Source organism: Giraffa tippelskirchi, chromosome 12 (assembly GCF_054371585.1).
Source record: "Giraffa tippelskirchi isolate mGirTip1 chromosome 12, T2T-mGirTip1v1.2.pri, whole genome shotgun sequence".
NCBI lineage: Eukaryota > Metazoa > Chordata > Mammalia > Artiodactyla > Giraffidae > Giraffa > Giraffa tippelskirchi.
The window spans coordinates 91,813,047-91,829,848 of NC_137286.1; the positions used below are offsets into that span (position 1 = coordinate 91,813,047).

The 16,802-nt window shown below is 45.8% G+C and overlaps 1 protein-coding gene across 1 annotated transcript in view; it reads right to left on the reverse strand.

The window, feature by feature from the left end:
• Nucleotides 1–15,236, reverse strand: part of LOC145528636 (guanylate cyclase soluble subunit beta-2-like) — a 72,713-nt gene extending 57,477 nt beyond the window's left edge. The window contains 2 exon segments of the mRNA XM_081547289.1: nt 2,616–2,710; nt 15,169–15,236. Coding sequence (XP_081403415.1) covers nt 2,616–2,682 — 67 coding nt within the window. The 5' untranslated portion in view covers nt 2,683–2,710; nt 15,169–15,236.
• Between the last annotated feature and the right edge of the window lie 1,566 nt (nt 15,237–16,802).

The window sequence follows — 16,802 nt, forward strand, 5'->3', positions numbered from 1 at the left end:
ACTGCCTAAGCAACATACTGTAGCCTGGTGTGTGGTCTAAAAAGACATTTATATTTCTCAGTTCTGGGGGTTAGAAGTTCAAAGTCAAGGTGCCAGTATGGCAGGTCCTAGTGAGAGCTCTCCTCCTGGCTTCTCCCTCTCTCCCTACATTATGTGTGTGTGTGGTGGGGAAAGACAGAGACAGACAGGCAAGAGACAGAAAACAAGCTCTTCAGTGTCTCTTCCTATCAGGGCATTAATCTCATCATAAGGGTCCCACCCTCATAACCTCATCTAAATTATCTCCCCAAAGGCCCCCTCTCCAAGTCCATCACATGGGGGTTTGGATTTCAACACAGGAACTTGAGAGTGGACACAATTCAGTCCACAGCAGTTCTCAATTTAAAAGAGATTTTCAAAATCTTGAAAAATACCTGTTTCTTACAGCTACACTCTCCAGATCATGAGATGACCAAACTTTCCCTGCAAAGGGCAAAGAGTCAATAGTTTCTGTTTTGCAGATCACGTGGTCTGTGGGGTAGTGCATGGTTGAATAAGAGGGGATCTGCCTGTGTGCTTTGATATTTAACACCGTAAGTGAAAGTGAAGGTGCTCAGTCGGGTCCAACTCTTTGCAACCCCATGGGCTATATAGTCCATGGGATTCTCCAGGCCAGAATACTGGAGTGGGTAGTCTATCCCTTCTCCTACATCTTCTCTAACACTGTAAGCACATATGGAAAAGACCTAAGAAGCCATGTATAAGCAGATGACCTCCCCCTCATCCCCCAGATCTCTTGGGCAGGTGTACTAAACAAGAAGACAGAGAGGCGGCACCCGGGGCCAGCATGTGGCTGTTCAGGAGCGGAGTTGAATCTGGCAGCCGGATTTCCGGGCTCCCAGCCCAGGGAGCAGCCCAGAGACCTCTAAAGAGCCCTCACTCTGGGGTCAGACTCCCACAGGAAATCCTCACCCCACCTGCCTCTCGACAGCCCAAGCCCCATACAAACCCCCACCCCAACCCCGGCATCGGCTGTGTGATGACAGAGGGTTCTGGGAGCCCGCCCCCGCAACAGGCAGGACAGGGTAGGAGTGGGGTAAGGACCAGGAGGTACTGGGCCAGCTTTTCTCTAGAAGTCTCCCTGTGAGCCCCTTTAGAAAGGGGAGTGGCTGCGGGGTCGCTCAAATGTGACCAGCAGGAGGCCGGAGGGGCCCTGCCTGGACCACCCACGTCTCTGTCACAGGGTCACTGCCCAGGGAGGTGGGGCACTGGCTTGGGAAGCTGTCTGGAGATGGTGCTCCCTGGAACCCAAATTCAAGGAGCCGAAGGATCAACCGCACATTTTACTCCCTGCACTCCCTTATTTTCAGCCTCAGAGACAACCTTATCGAGTTCTATCAGGCGGTGCAGGTGACAAGTGACTGGGAGCTAACAGACATCTGGCTGGACCAGTTGGCACCCCGAATTCCTCCTCCCTCCCATCACCATCATCCTCCCCCCACCAGTTCTCACTGGCACCCCTGGCCCCTGCTTGGCTCAGACAAATGGCCTGATGAACCAGAGGCAGCAGGTGATCACCCTAGGCTGGGGCAGGTCTGCTCATCTCACACGTCAGTTCCCTAAACCTCAACAGATCCCCTCCAGATTCTGCAGACACTCCCAGCTTCTCCCAGATGCGATGCTCAGAAGGGTTTTCTGCATCCAGGAGATGACCAGAGGCAGGAGAAGAGACGCAGATGTCAATCACATTGCTATGTGAAAATCCCTGGTGTGTTCCTGAGCATACCTGCTGGGCTGGTTATGCTGATGTTCAGTTTAGTCACTCAGTTGTGTCTGACTCTTTTCGACCCCATGGACTGCAGCACGCCAGGCCTCCCTGTCCATCACTAACTCCCGGAGTTTATTCAAACTCATGTCCATTGAGTCGGTGATGCCATCCAACCATCTCATCCTCTGTCGTCCCCTTGTCCTCCCGCCAACAATCTTTCCCAGCATCAGGGTCTTTTCAAATGAGTCAGTTCTTCCCATCAGGTGGCCAAAGTATTTGGAGTTTCTGCTTCAGCATCAGTCCTTCCTGGCCTTAATCTATAACTGTCTCAGAAAGAGGTACCCAGGATGGTAGATCCATTGGTTGGGCCCTCAGGTGTATTGTGAAACCAGGTAGAAACCACATTCCTGCCTCCTGACCCTCTTGGTGGTTTCACAGGGACAGGTCTGAAGGCCCTGAGCTCCTGCCTCACCCACATTTCCAACACATCTGCCGCAGGGTCTTAGATGCCAGGTGATGATCCTGACGCCATGTCCACCTGCCATAATTCCTAAATGCCATCCCAGCATGACCCGAATCTATGCTGCCTGTAAGGAATGGGCAAGGAAAATTTAACTGGGACTGAAAGAAGGGTGTTATCAAAGAGGCTGGAAGTGCTGGAGGGCTTCCTCGGCTCCCTGCTAGCAGCCCCTAAAGCTCAGAGCAGGGGAGGCCACCTGCCCCTCCTTCCTCTCCAGGCCCTGGCTCACTGTATGCTCCAAGCGGGGGAGAAGGAAGGAGAAAGGAAAGGAGGGTAGACTGGGTTGAACAGTGTCTCCATCAAAATCTAGGTCCACCGGAAACCAAAGAAAGCCCTATTCAGACTTACCAAGAACCTTGCAGGCCTCTTGAATGAGCTTAATGGTGATGATGTCATCATACACCGTGTAAGTCATGAAGGCGTCTTGCACATCTGCAGAAGCTCTGAAAGATAAATCACAGCGCCATGGAAACCCAGCAACTGGAGTTCTGTCCCAGGAATACACCCACCTGGCAAGATACAAGAACTTTCCTGATTGTAAAGAATGGGAAGCATTGGTATGTTTGTGTCTCAGCTCTCCAACGACACTTTCCCTGGGCCCTGGTCTGAGCCAAGAGCTCCCTTCTTGAGTAGAAGGTAGTTTCCTTCATGGTAGATGATGTGTTTCCCCAACTTCTGTCAAGAACATTGATTGGTCTTACCCTCTAGCCTGGGTTACTAGATCATGACTTATTGTGAATTATCTTTGCGTGCTCACACTCAGTCACTTCAGTCATGTCCACCTCTTTGCAGTTCCATGGACTGAAGTCCATGAGGCTCCTCTGTCCATGGAATTCTCCAGGCAAGAATACTGGAGTGGGTTGCTATGCCCTCTGCCAGGGGCTGTTCCCAACCGAGGTATCAAACCTGTGTCTCCTGCGTCCCCTGCATTGCAGGTGGATTCTTTACCACTGAGCCACAGAGGAAGCCCAAGCACCTGCAAACGGCATTGTCTTGGCACATGTTAAGAACCTAATACATGGTAGTGAACTTGGAACTCAGTGGTCATGGTCTGAAACAGGTAGAGCAGCTGCTTCAGAATCTCTCGGTTTTGCAACGTACTTGGCTGGGTTGTAGGAGTTGCTGCTGGACTTCAGTTTTGTAACATCTGACCAGACCTGGTGAAGAGAGACTGAACCTGGGAATCAGAAAGCCGGCACTCTCGGCTTGCTCTTGTGTGGATTGCTAAGGTGTAGTTGGCAATTCCGTTGACATAGGGGGAAGGAGGCCAGTCAGGGAATGCTTCCCTGAGAAAGGGAGGTTTCATCAAAACTGAGGACTGGGTAGGCAAAGAGGAGCACTCTGGACAGAGTTTATGCTTTGAGGCAGCAGAGAGCATCTCTGAAGAGCAGGGATGAGCACAGAACATTTGAATTTATCCCAGAACACATTACAGAATCTTGGAATTGGGAGAGGTGAGAAATCTCCTAATTGTCTAATTTCCCACCCTACATAACTCAGTTTCTTCTTAACAAGAAGCTCACTGTTCTGCAAGTGATACACTGTATTCACAGACTGCTTTCTCTAATAGAAGGTTCTTTCTTAGGTTGAATGGAGACCTACGTCTGAGCCCCATTTTGTTGAGCATCTGCTTTTGGCTAGAGATGAGAGATTATTTCTAATCACCCCTTGTCCTATTGAGGAAACATGCTCAGAGAGGTCAGTGTCTCGCCGGCATCAGCCAGTTGACAAATGAAGGATCTGGGCTCTGAAGCCCATAGAGCTCCTGCATTTTGCTGGGGCAGCTGGCTTTAGTTCTGCCCTTTGGAAAATGGCAGACTGGGGTAGTCCCACCTCCAGATACCAAGCCTTCTGTATTTGAAGATCCTTTCTCACTCCTAAATCTTCCAGTGTTTCTGGGCTTAAACCTCCTTTGTCTTTCTAGAATTCACCTTCCTCACTGCAAAATGGGATAACGATACTTGTCCCACATTTCTGGCAGGAGTATGTGAAAGTGAAAGTCGCTCAGTCGTGTCCGACTCTTTGCGACCCCATGGACTATATAGTCCAGGGAATTCTCCAGGCCAGAATACTGGAGTGGGTAGCCTTTCCCTTCTCCGAGGGATCTTCCCAACCCAGAGATCAAACCCAAGTCTCCCGCATTGCAGGCGGATTCTTTACCAGCTGAGCCACAAGGGGAGCCCTGTGGGAGTATGGATGAGGATAAAACAGGATGAGCAAAGGGAAAAGGCTGGGAGCAATGAGAAGCACCATCTCATGTCACCAGGAGTGGCTGTGACAGTACTGGGGACACAGAGGTGGTCTGGAACACGGTGGGGGTGGGTGGGAGGGGGCGGCCCCTGCGGCTGGGAGGCAGGAAACGTCCCAGGCCCACCTGGACACAAACCAGCTCTGAGGGAAAATCACTTCCTCCCTGTAGGTCTCCATTTCCTTATCTGTAAAGGGAGCGATGGGTGAGATCAGTGTTCCTCTGCCTTCTTCTCAATCCACGCCCCTCCCTGTCATACACCCACTCACTGGGGATCCTGAGACAGCCCGCGGGGCCCTGTCTCCATGGTTGCACATCACTGACCTAGAAGCTCCCAGTCCCCCTCTGTTGGTGTATTTTCCCTCTTGGGTCCCTGTCATCAGTGGATCCAGCTCTTCCAAGAAGCTGCATAAGGGTCCCCCCAGGGCAGATGGGGGTCTGAGCCGCCACCTCTTCCTTAAGTGGGGTGCTCTCTGCAGTGTGGCCATCACCCTCCTCTTCCTCCGCCAAGGCCTGTGGGCCTTTGTGAAAACGTGTGCCCCGCTGCTGCGTCTATGAGCAAAATGGAAACAGGATGGGCACGACACATATTTAACCTTGACGAGTTGTCATCGTCCGTTCTGAAGGCCCCAGCAGAACGGTGTCATCTCCAGGACACTTGGAACAAACTCTGTGCCATCGAGAGGCCCTTGGTGGGACCACCCCTCCATCCCTGCCTGAGTCTGCCAGCCTCTTCTTTCCTGTAGGCTGAGCTCACAGTGTCAAAGGTGGATGTGGTTTGTGTATATGTTGCACGTTTGTGGAATGCCAGACATGCCCAGACTGAGAGGATTATTCGGAGATTGTCAGCCTTGTTTATTGATCCCAGAATCTTGCATCTAACACCTCCTCAGAGTCAGGGCACACTGGCATACAGAGTCATTTGAACTGCTTTAGTGAAACAATATGTTCCCCAATAATTTAAAAAATAAATAAATAAATCGATATCTTGCCAATGAGATGACAAAGCCTCTGGTAAGAAGAAGAAAAGGAGAGAGAAATGGCCATCGGAAAACATGCTGGTGAGATTGGGGGTTGGAAAAATCAATGAAGTAAGAGGTGGATGACCCCAGCTCAAAAAAAATGCCAAGTATGTAGGTGGCCATATGGACACATATTCAGGAGTTCCGACAAGTCAGTATTTACCTAAAACAGTCAGCCATTAAATGTATGTTTCTCTTTAGTTTGTTCCAGCTAGTGACACCCAAAACATCTGGGCAGGAGACTAGGGCCAGGACACCTTTTCCACAATAACTTGGGGAGCAAAATAAACATACAGATTCCTGGGCCCTGGAGGTGGGCTCTGGAAATTAATATTTTTTTAACCACTTATCTTCAATGACTCTCCAGTCTTGGACACTACTGCTTAGAAACACTTTCTAGGATTCAATCTGGCAAGGCAAAGAATTACAAATTATACATCTTACATTGTTCGACATGACTAAACTGATGTAATGGTTTCTAAGAGTGAGCTGTAAAGCCCACAGGAAAAATAAATAGCACTTTGTAGCAAGTTTCAGGCCAAGAAAATGGGATTGGTTCTAAAGCCTGGGAAACCGTTCCTTCAAGAGGTCCCTTATGGCAGGTGGGGAATTCATATAGCAGATTTGAGTGTCACCATGGGACCCAAGGGCTTCCCTGGTGGCTCAGACGGTAAAGAATCTGTCTGCGATGCAGGAGACCCAGGTTTGATGCCTGGGCTGGGAAGATACCCTGGAGGAAGGAATGGCTACCCACTCCACTATTCTTGCTTGGAGAATTCCAGGGACAGAGGAGCCTAGTGGGCTGCAGTCCATGGGATCACAAAGAGTCAGACATGATTCACTGAGAAAGACTCTGATGCTTCAACCAGCATTTCTCAAGCTGTATTCCAGGGAACCCCTCTGTGGGTCCCTAAGATGCTTTAAGGGGCCCATGAAGTCAAAACCACTTTCATAATAAAATGAAGATGTTATTTGCCCTTGTCACTGGCTGATATTTGTGATAATGGTGCAAAAGCATTGGTGGATAAACTATTGGTTCCTTAGCATGAATAATAGTGGTATTAATCTGTACTAGATGGTCACTGTATTCTTCACTGCTATATATTCATGGTTTAAAAAAGAAAAAAAACAAAAAAAGGCCAGCTTCACTTCAGATCGTCCTTTGTGATGCAGTAAAAAAATGTCAGCTTTATTAAATCCTGGCCCTGAGTCCACCTCTTCTGAACATTCTTCACAACATGGTGGGAAGCGCATGTACGCAGAAGGCGCTTTGCCGTATACAGAAGTGTAGGGGGTCACCTCGGGAAAAAGCACATCTACGATTGCTTTTGTGAGATGAATTAGCCACTTTTTTCATAGGACATCATTTCTATTCGAAAGAACCACGGACAGACAAATAACGATTACTCAGACTTGGATATTTGGCAGACATTTTCTTAAAAAAAAAAAAAAGAACAAAGTTAGCTTGTCATTTCAAGGAAAATAACTGACAGAATTTGTTGCCAATGATCAAACTCAAGCTTTCAAGTGAAAATTGGAATTTTGGAAAACTTGCATCTGCTACTGTGAGCTCATTAGCTCCCCAATTCTAAGAGGCTCTGGTGGGATTGTGGTGATATTGACAAATGTTATTTTGATATTGTATAATGTACTGTATCATGTCAACATTCATAAGATCTGCATAACTCAGAGAGCTAGTATTTTTCGAATGACTAGTGCATGACAGGTCAAAATGATGGTAAAATATTTATTTCAAAGGGTTGACAGGCCACGGAACTTTCACTTAATGGAGTATGGAAAAGGTCATTGGTGTTTGGTTTCAAGGTCACTGAAACCAAGGTCATTGGTTTCACACTCAATACGGTAACTGTGGGCTTCCGAGGCGGTGCAGTGGTAAAGAATCCTCCTGCCAATGCAGGAGACACAAGAGACATGGGTTCGATCCCTGGGTTGGGAAGGTCTCCTGGAGGGGAGGGCATGGCAACCCACTCCAGTAGTCTTGCCTGGAGAATCCCACGGACGGAGGAGTCTGGCGGGCTACAGTCCATGGGGTCACAAAGAGTCAGACATGACTGAGCACACGTGCACACAGATGGTAACTGATCTTTGAGAAACGACCACTGGTGGAGCTTTGGTGAGGTTTCAATGAATCTCTACAATTATCTAAAAATTAAAGTACTCCCTCCTATGTTTTATTCATATGGCTCAACCAAAATCTCAGATCACAACAGACAGGGTGCAGAGGTGAACATTCAACTGTCTTTCAGCAATTCAAACATGAAAATGATTGCAAAAATCTAAAAAGAGTGACATTTCACTGTTTAATTTTTTTATTTGAATAATACAGTTATTCTTCATAAACATAAATGTTATTTGTGCTGACATGTAATAAGCTTATTACATTATTAATTTAAGCAAATTAAAATTAATTTGCTATTAATTTTAGATAAATTTATAAGCAGCCATTTTTAAAAGTTCCTCAATTTAAATTTCTAATATGGTAAATACTGATAAATAAACAAAAGTTCTTGGGGTTTTTGATTGTTTGTAAGAGCAAAAAGTTACCTAACCTATTGTGTAACACATGGAGCTCTGCTCAATGCTATGTGGCAGCTTGGATGGAAGGGGAGTTTTGGGGGAAAATGGATACATGTATATGTATGGCTGAGTACCCTGTACTTTTATAGCACTTAGCACAATCTGAAAGATTTTCGTTTCATTTATTTTTTATTTACTTGTTTATAGTCCACCACCCCACCCTGGAGTACACATTCCCAGAGAACAGAGCCCTCATCTGTTTCCTTCATCACCATTCCCAAGGCAGGGAATTCTGGCTGGCACATACTAAGGACTAAATGAATATTGCTGAGTAAATAAACTTGCCCAAGTCAAACAGCTAGTAAATGATCTAGGCAAAAAGTAAAAGTTTATATGACTCCAGGGACCTTACTCTTCTTAATCTATTAGTTACTTCTCACTGTTCAGTCTTGATAAAGGTTTAGCCAGGAGGTTATGAAAGAGTGGTGCATAATTAGAAATCCATAAATCTAGGGTATATGAGAGAGCAATAAACAATGCAGACAAAGGAGGAGAAACATCTGTTTCTGATTATTTCATACAAAGTAAAATTTATGTCGTAAAGTCTGGAGACATACATCATTTTACCTGATTGTTGCTTCTTAAAATTTGTGTAAGAATTGATGGGGTTTTCTTTTTTTGCTAAAATTCTATTTTAAAAGCACCAGGGAACTTGTTATTTAAATGTAGCCTGAAGGAGATCTTTGCACACAAATAATCTTGCCTTAATTTGTGCTTGATGAGTTGAGTTTTCTGCACTACAGGTTTTTGGTTTTTTTTTTAATGAGCTCTAATACGTAATTTTTGTTGGGTGCTGAGCTTGTTAGATAGACTTTTTGCTTTGGGTTTAAAGATGCCTTTCCAATGCGATCACATATGTGTCTAGTGCTCAAACACATCCTTTAAGACTTCAAGATTAAAGAGGTGAACTCTAGTGACACAAACTCGGGATATGGCCCCACCCGGTTCCCTGTCCCTGGACACATTCCTCTGACTGCCTGGCACCTTTCCTCACCGCTTGTTCAAATATCTCAGTCACCTTGGCTTCCTGTGGATACCAGGGCAGCCTGCTTGTTTGGGATGCTGTGAGGAGTGCCCTTCTGGGGCAGGAAGAGAAAATGTACCATTTTCAGTGAGGTCACACCAGAGATGGGAACTTGGAAAAGCTTCTTCCATCCATTTGCTATACATATGGGAAGCTGGGTTTTTCCCTCTAGATTTACAAAGATACGTTGACTATCTCAACCAAATCAAAGTCCTGATATTTAACAGCTGGTCATGCTATATTTGTTCCATACATAGGGGAGGGCAAGAGGCCTTCCGTAGGGGCTTCCCTGGTGGCTCAGTGGTAAAGAATCCACCTGCCAATGCAGGAGACACGGGTTCAGTCCCTGACCGGGGCAGATTCCACATACCTCAGAGCAGCTAAGCCTGAGCACCACAACTGTTGAGCCTGTGCTCTAGAGCCCAGGAGCCACAAATACTGGAGCCATGAGCCCGAGAGCCCGGGCTCTTGAACAAGAGAAGCCACCGCAATGAGAAGCCCGCACACTGCAACTGGAGAGCAGCCCCCACTTGCCGCAACTAGAGAAAAGCCCGTGCAGCAAAGACCACCCAGCACAGCCAAAAATAAATAATTAACAAACAAAAAGAGACCTCCTCTAAATAACACCACTCAGCTGCCTGTCACAGGCAGACAACACCTTGCTGTTTTATCTCCACTGATGTCTAACTGCTCCGGCTATTTCTGGTTATTTTCAGTTATTTCCAGAACCCTGCCCACTCTCCTAGTCAGGACAGACTCTTCTGGGCCAACCAGCCGAGCTAAGGCTCAGATGGTACAAGGTTCACAGTCAAAAATTGATCAACAAAAGCTTGTCCTTCCCTCCCTCTCCCAGGCTGGTCACTGGTGAGTATGGTGGTCCTCCAGGCAGGTCTGGAAAATGGGTGTTGGGGAGGTCAGTCTGAAGAGAGGAGCGGAGGCAATGCCATCTGCCAAATGATGCTCATTTTAGAAGCCAGGTTCCCTCTGGGCAAAGCAGACACCCTAGAGGAACGTCCGCCTCTTCCAGATGGAAGGCAGGGTTATCCGACCAGCGGCAAAGTGGTGCCTGTGAATGTCAAATATAACCTGATCCCAGCGCAGCACCTGGATTTTAGAAGGGGAATGACACCTCCTGGGTACCTATTATGTACTTTGGGGAACTTTAGGAGACCCTAGAAGATAGGGTCTTCGCCTTTTATCAGTGAATTTCAAAGAAGTGAAATGGCCTGCCCCACGCAGCAGAAAGGGAACGTGTTAGTCGCTCAGTCGTGTTTGACTCTTTGGGACACTGTGGAATGTAGCCCGCCAGGCTGCTCTATCCATGGGATTCTCCAGGCATGAATACTGCAGTGGGTTGCTATTCCCTTCTCCAAGGGATCTTCCCGACCCAGGAATCGAACCCAGGCCTCCTGCATTGTAAGCGGATTCTTTATCATCTGAGCTATCAGGGAAGCGGCAGAGCCAGGACTCCGTCCAGTCCAGTGGGAGGCAAACCCTACCACCCCTGGACCTCTCCCCAGCCCACCGAGCACCTGCCTCTGGAAGACAGTGAGCATCGGCTTCTATCACACAGCTTACATCCATTCAGTGCTCGCCACTGACCAAGCATTCTTTTTCTAAGTGTCTTGCTTGTATCATCTCATTTAACATATGAAACAACCCCTATGAGGTTAGCTATTTTTTTTTTTAATGTTGAAACACCCAGGTCACATCCAGGTGCATCTGGGCTTCAACTCCAAGCATTGTGGTCTCAGAGCCCCTGCTGAAATTGACCTTGACTTCCTGGGACATGCAGCCAAACCCTTGAGAGTGCAAACCCCTATTCCCTGAGTTGGTTCCTACCCGCCACTCCTGGCAATGTCCACCCAATGGTCTCTGTGCTCACCACCTGTCCTAGGACTGACCACACCCTGGCAGGCAAAGGGGGCAGGCCTGTGGCGTATCTACCCCTGTCTGGCTATGGCAGAGCAAATGATGCCAGTTTCTGTCTGCCATGGGCCTTGGGCAGTAGTCCCCATGTCCGAGGTATACAGGCAATTTCTACAGACTACAAAACCATCCAGGCAAATGGCTTATCTGAGTCATTCATCCTCCATGTTTTCCACAGAACCAGGCATTCTACAGGAGCTCAGGAAAACCAAGTTTAAAGAAATGCCCCTTGCTTTTCACTCAGACAGGTCTTCCTGGTGGCTCAGCCGGTAAAGAATCCGCCTGTAATGCAGGAGACACAGGTTTGATACCTGGCTCAGGAAGATCCCCTTGAGAAGGGAATGGCTACTGACTCCTGGGAAATCCCATGAACAGAGGAGCCTGGTGGCTCAGTCAGACATGACTGAGCAACTAGCATTTTCACCCAGACTCTTGGTATGAATCGAAATCCATGCTGCCAGTCGCTCGTCCTTGCTTCAGGCAGTGTGGCCCCTTAGAAAGAGGAGCTTTCACAGTCACAGGTCTGGGTTCGAGTCCCAGTCCTGGTACTTAACCTTGTGACCTTCGGCAAATTTCCTTGACGAAATGAGACAAAAACCTGCCTTGTAGTGTTCTTATCGGGCTACTAGGATCAATTATGGTAGAGGTCCAGCCCAAAGCAAGGGTTAATCTAAGACTATTCTTTTTTTTTTTTTTTGAGTTTTTTTTTTTTTAATAAATTTATTTATTTTAGTTGGGGGCTAATTACTTTACAATATTGTAATAGTTTTTGCCATACATTGACATGAATCAGCCATGGGTTTACATGTGTTCCCCTTCCTGGACCCCCCACCCACCTCCCTCCCCATCCCATCCCTCTGGGTCATCCCATTGCCCCGGCCCTGAGCCTTTGTCTCATGCATCGAACATGGAATGGTGTTCTGTTTCACATATGATAATATACATGTTTCAAGGCTATTCTCCCAGAACGTCCCACCCTCACCTTCTCCCTCAGAGTCCATACAAGCAACTTCTGCAGCTGAATTCCAGAAAAATAAACGACCCAATCAAAAAATGGGCCAAAGAACTAAACAGACATTTCTCCAAAGAAGACATACAGATGTCTAACAAACACATGAAAAGATGCTCAACATCACTCATTATTAGAGAAATGCAAATCAAAACCACAATGAGGTATCATTTCACACCAGTCAGAATAGCTGCTATCCAAAAGTCTACAAGCAATAAATGCTGGAGAGGGTGTGGAGAAAAGGGAACCCTCTTACACTGTTGGTGGGAATGCAAACTAGTACAGCCACTATGGAGAACAGTGTGGAGATTCCTTAAAAAACTGGGAATAGAACTGCCATATGACCCAGCAATCCCACTGCTGGGCATATACACCGAGGAAACCAGAATTGAAAGAGACGCGTGTACCCCAATGTTCATCACAGCACTGTTTACAATAGCCAGGACATGGAAGCAACCTAGATGTCCATCAGCAGACGAACGGATAAGGAAGCTGTGGTACATATACACAATGGAATATTACTCAGCCATTAAAAAAAATACATTTGAATCGGTTCTACTGAGATGGATGAAACTGGAGCCCATTATACAGAGTGAAGTAAGCCAGAAAGAAAAACAACAATACAGTATACTAATGCATATATATGGAATTTGAAAGATGGTAACGATAACCCTATATGCGAGACAGAATAAGAGACACAGATGCATAGAACAATTTAAGACTATTCTTTTCCTCCCCCTTCTTACTGAGTTCACCCTTCACAGTGTAACATCATTAAAAAAAAAAAACACAGAAATCTTCAAAGGTTTCTTTTCGCAAGACAGGTTAGTGTTACAGTCACTCAGTGGAGTCTGACTGTTGGTGACCTCGTGTACTCTAGCCCACCAGACTCCTCTGTCCATGGAATTCTCCAGGCAAGGCAGCTGAAGGGGCCAAAAGGGAGCGCTTCAAGCGTTTGACATTTCATCTTGGCTCTGTTGCCCATTTGCTGCACAGTCTTGGGCAAATCCCCTAACCTCTCTGGGCCTTCATTTTCTCACCTGTTAAAATGAAGAGATATGGGCTAGATGATCTCTCCAGCACCCTCCAGTTCAACTATTCTCTGATCATAATTATATAAATGTTCCTCTTGAAATACTTGGAAATGAATTTTCTTGTCCTATATAGTCCAGAGCTCCTTTTTCCCACCCAAACTTGCAACATTACCCCAGGGATGCTGTGGAAAATGGCTCAGGCTGCCTGTCCCTAAATGAGAGGTTCAGGGCACACAAGTGAGCCGTGTGTGGTCAGAGGGGCTGAGGCTGTGGGGCCCTCCAGGCTCCTCCTCAATTCAGCCTCCTGTTGGGGAGTCTCCGGAATTCTCAGCTCTAATTATTTCCTTTGTAAAATGGGGGTAGGAGTGAGGGAAGTTTGCAGTAAGCATTTTCAATGGTTTTTACATTACAAAAGCAATGAAAAAATTTAGGTATTTGGAAAAAAAATCAGTCATCTGGCATTTTATCTTTCTAATTCAATTACTATTAATTACTTTTTTGGTCTTTCTCTTTTTCTATTTGTATCATTTACTCAGTGGCTATGTAAATTTTGACTTGTTTTGGGAAGGCTTTTTGTTTATTTGTTGTTTGTTGCTTTTACTTATACTGTTGTAAAATCTTACAAGTTGTATCATGATCTTTGTTATTATCCAAATAATGGTACATGTTTCTTTTGCCATTCCATTTGTTAGTTGGTTTGTTTTCGAACATTTAAAGGATTTTTTTCTTTTATTATTTATAAATGTAAGGCTGTGTTACATATACATGCACACACACACATATACATGTGTGTCTCTAAGGGAATCGATTCTCAAGAGTAAAATTACTACTTTAAAAGATCTCCTCATTTTCATAGTTTTGGTACATGTTGTCAAACTGCTTTCCCAAAGGGTTGCACTAATTTAAAATGCCATCAGCAATTACCCATTTTGTTGCATCTTAACCAGAATTGGTTAAGATAATAACCCACTCCAGTGTTCTTGCCTGGAGAATCCCAGGGACGGCAGAGCCTGGTGGGCTGCCGTCTATGGGGTCGCACAGAGTCGGACATGACTGAGGTGACTTAGCAGCAACCAGAATTGGTTATTATCATTTAAAATTTTTGGCGATTTAATAGGCAGAGCAGTGCCTAATCGTTTTCATTTGCATGCCTTTGATTAACTGAGGAAGCTAATAATTTTTCCAGATTTTTCAGTACTTCCCTCTTCATAAGACCAGGAGATTTCTGAGATCCCTTCAACCCTATCCCCTAATGTTTTAAAGCTGGAGCCTCCAAGAAAGTGGAAGAGCTGCCTAAGATTATAGGAATCAGACAGGAGACTATATGGAGGTGTAAATAACAGTGTTAAGGGCTTAACAGAGGTAGAGAGGAAAACTGTAATAGTTATCTAAAGAAAACCTAAGGAGAAATTCTGGCTAAATTTAAAAATGAGTATCCCCTCTTCTGTGGGATTTCAGCCGCTCCATTTGTGTGCCATGCGAATAATGTAAATGTTTTCTCTTCTGTAATTAAAAAGAGCTAACTCATTCATGAAATAAAAGCTAACACTGAAGCTCCAATACTTTGATGCAAAGAGCCAACTCATTGGAAAAGACCGTAGTGCTGGGAAAGATTGAGGGCAAGAGGAGAAGTGGGCGACAGAGAATGAGATGGTTGGATGGCATCACCAACTCAATGGACATGAGTTTGAGCAAACTCCAGGAGATAGTGAAGGACAGGGAAGATTGGCGTGCTGCAGTCCATGGGGTCACAAAGAGTCAGACACAATTTAGCAACTGAACAACAACAATATTGTATTATTCACAAGAAAGCCCTAATTTAAGGCTGGTTTGGAGAATTGATACAGAGACATTCCTTAAAGACGGCTATGAGATACCAGGCTTTTCCTTATTTATTTGATGTGTTCAAGGAATTTGATCACCCTAGTAACAATTAACTGATTTAGTCAAAAGGTTAGTAAAAGCCTTATAAACTTCAAAACACCAAGGCTTACCAATCGTACCCGAGGGTTTTCAGTTTTCGTTTCATAGACGTACTTCAGTTTTTCCCATGTCTCTTCACCAAATGTCTCTCTCACAAGTGACTGCAGACAGGTGTTGATGAATCCATACTAGAACACAAAAAGAAGGAGAAATGTGGTTGATGAAGCGTGGAACCCCCGTCACAGATATCTGAAGGGTCACTTTTAGGAAACACACAATAGCCTCCGCTTGGGGAGATGAGTCAGACCTTCCCTGGTTTCTCATGGTTTGTTGTGCTCATTCCCAGCTTAGGACAAAGTCATTTCCATAGAGAAAGCATGTGAGCTAAATTTGAATCGGATTAGAACTAGAGGACGTTCATTGTAATCATCTTGGAAAAAGGGAATCATTTGGTTAGAACAAAGAGTTCAGAAACATACAGGTGTCAAGGGAATGTTTAGAAGGATGAAGACAGGATCCCACCTACTGTCACATCAAAAAAAAACAGCGAAAAGACAATTTTCTTTATAAAAATGAATCTAGGGCTCTGTGTGTTTGTGGCGTGTGTGCGTATTCAGTTGCTCAGTCACGTCTGACTCTGCAACCCCGCGGATTATAGCCCACCAGGCTCCTCTGTCCATGAGATTTCTCATGCAAGAACACTGGAGTGGGTTGCCATTTCTTCCTCCAGGGGATCTTCCTGACCGGGGGATCAAACCCATGTCTCCGGTATTACAGGTGGATTCTTTACCCACTGGGCCATCAAGGAAGACATAAAAAGTGGAGGAAAATAGAGACAGATATCAGTAACACAGAGCAAACACTGGAATTAACAAAAAGAATTTTCTACTGGGTTTGCTCTTTCATCTGTGAGATTCCTTCTTCCTTCCTCCTTCCTTCTGATTAAAAAAAAAATTTTTTTTTAATAAAAAAGAGAACCCATGAATGCCTCTGCTGAGTGAAGAGCAATGCAACCCACACAGGCCACCCCACTGTCCACAATATGGGGCTCCTAATCTGGGGGCTTGTGGATGAATGGAGTCTGCTTAAAAGCACCAAGGGCGCTCAGTTTTAAAAAAAGCATCTTCATAGAGTAAAGAATTCTCCTGTCTCACAAATATCAGCCTTAAGTTTATAAGTTTGGATTTTTCATCTATGGGGATTTCTTAAAGGGAAAGAGGCCACTGCCACCAGGAAGGAGAGGGCTCTAAACCCTAGCAGAGGACTTCCCTGGTGGTCCAGTGGTTAAGATGCCAAGTTCCCACTGCCAGGGGCACAGGTTCAATCCCTGGTCAGGGAACTAAGATCCGACAGGCTGTACTATGTGGCCAAAAAGTAAAAAACAAAACAAAACCTAGCAGCTCTTTTCTGGGAACAGAAGGTACGTCCTGATGGCTGTGTTTCCAGCCGGATCCCCCTTGTTCATCTTCTCCTAGGTCTACCCACCCCACTGTGTGTGACCCATTTACAAGGCCACACCCAGGCCTGGCCTTAAAAGCACCCTCTAGAACTGTCTTCACTTATGTTCACTATTACCTATTCCTGCGGGCTTAGGCTCACCCCAAATACCTCCTGCTCTTCCCCAAACAGACAATACTTCTGCGCTCGTCCTTTTCCCCTTTTGTTCAGTCACCTGTGGCGAGTCTCAGCTCCATCGCCATCCGTCTCTGAGACTGTTCTCACTCCCTGCACTGGACACTGGCTACTGG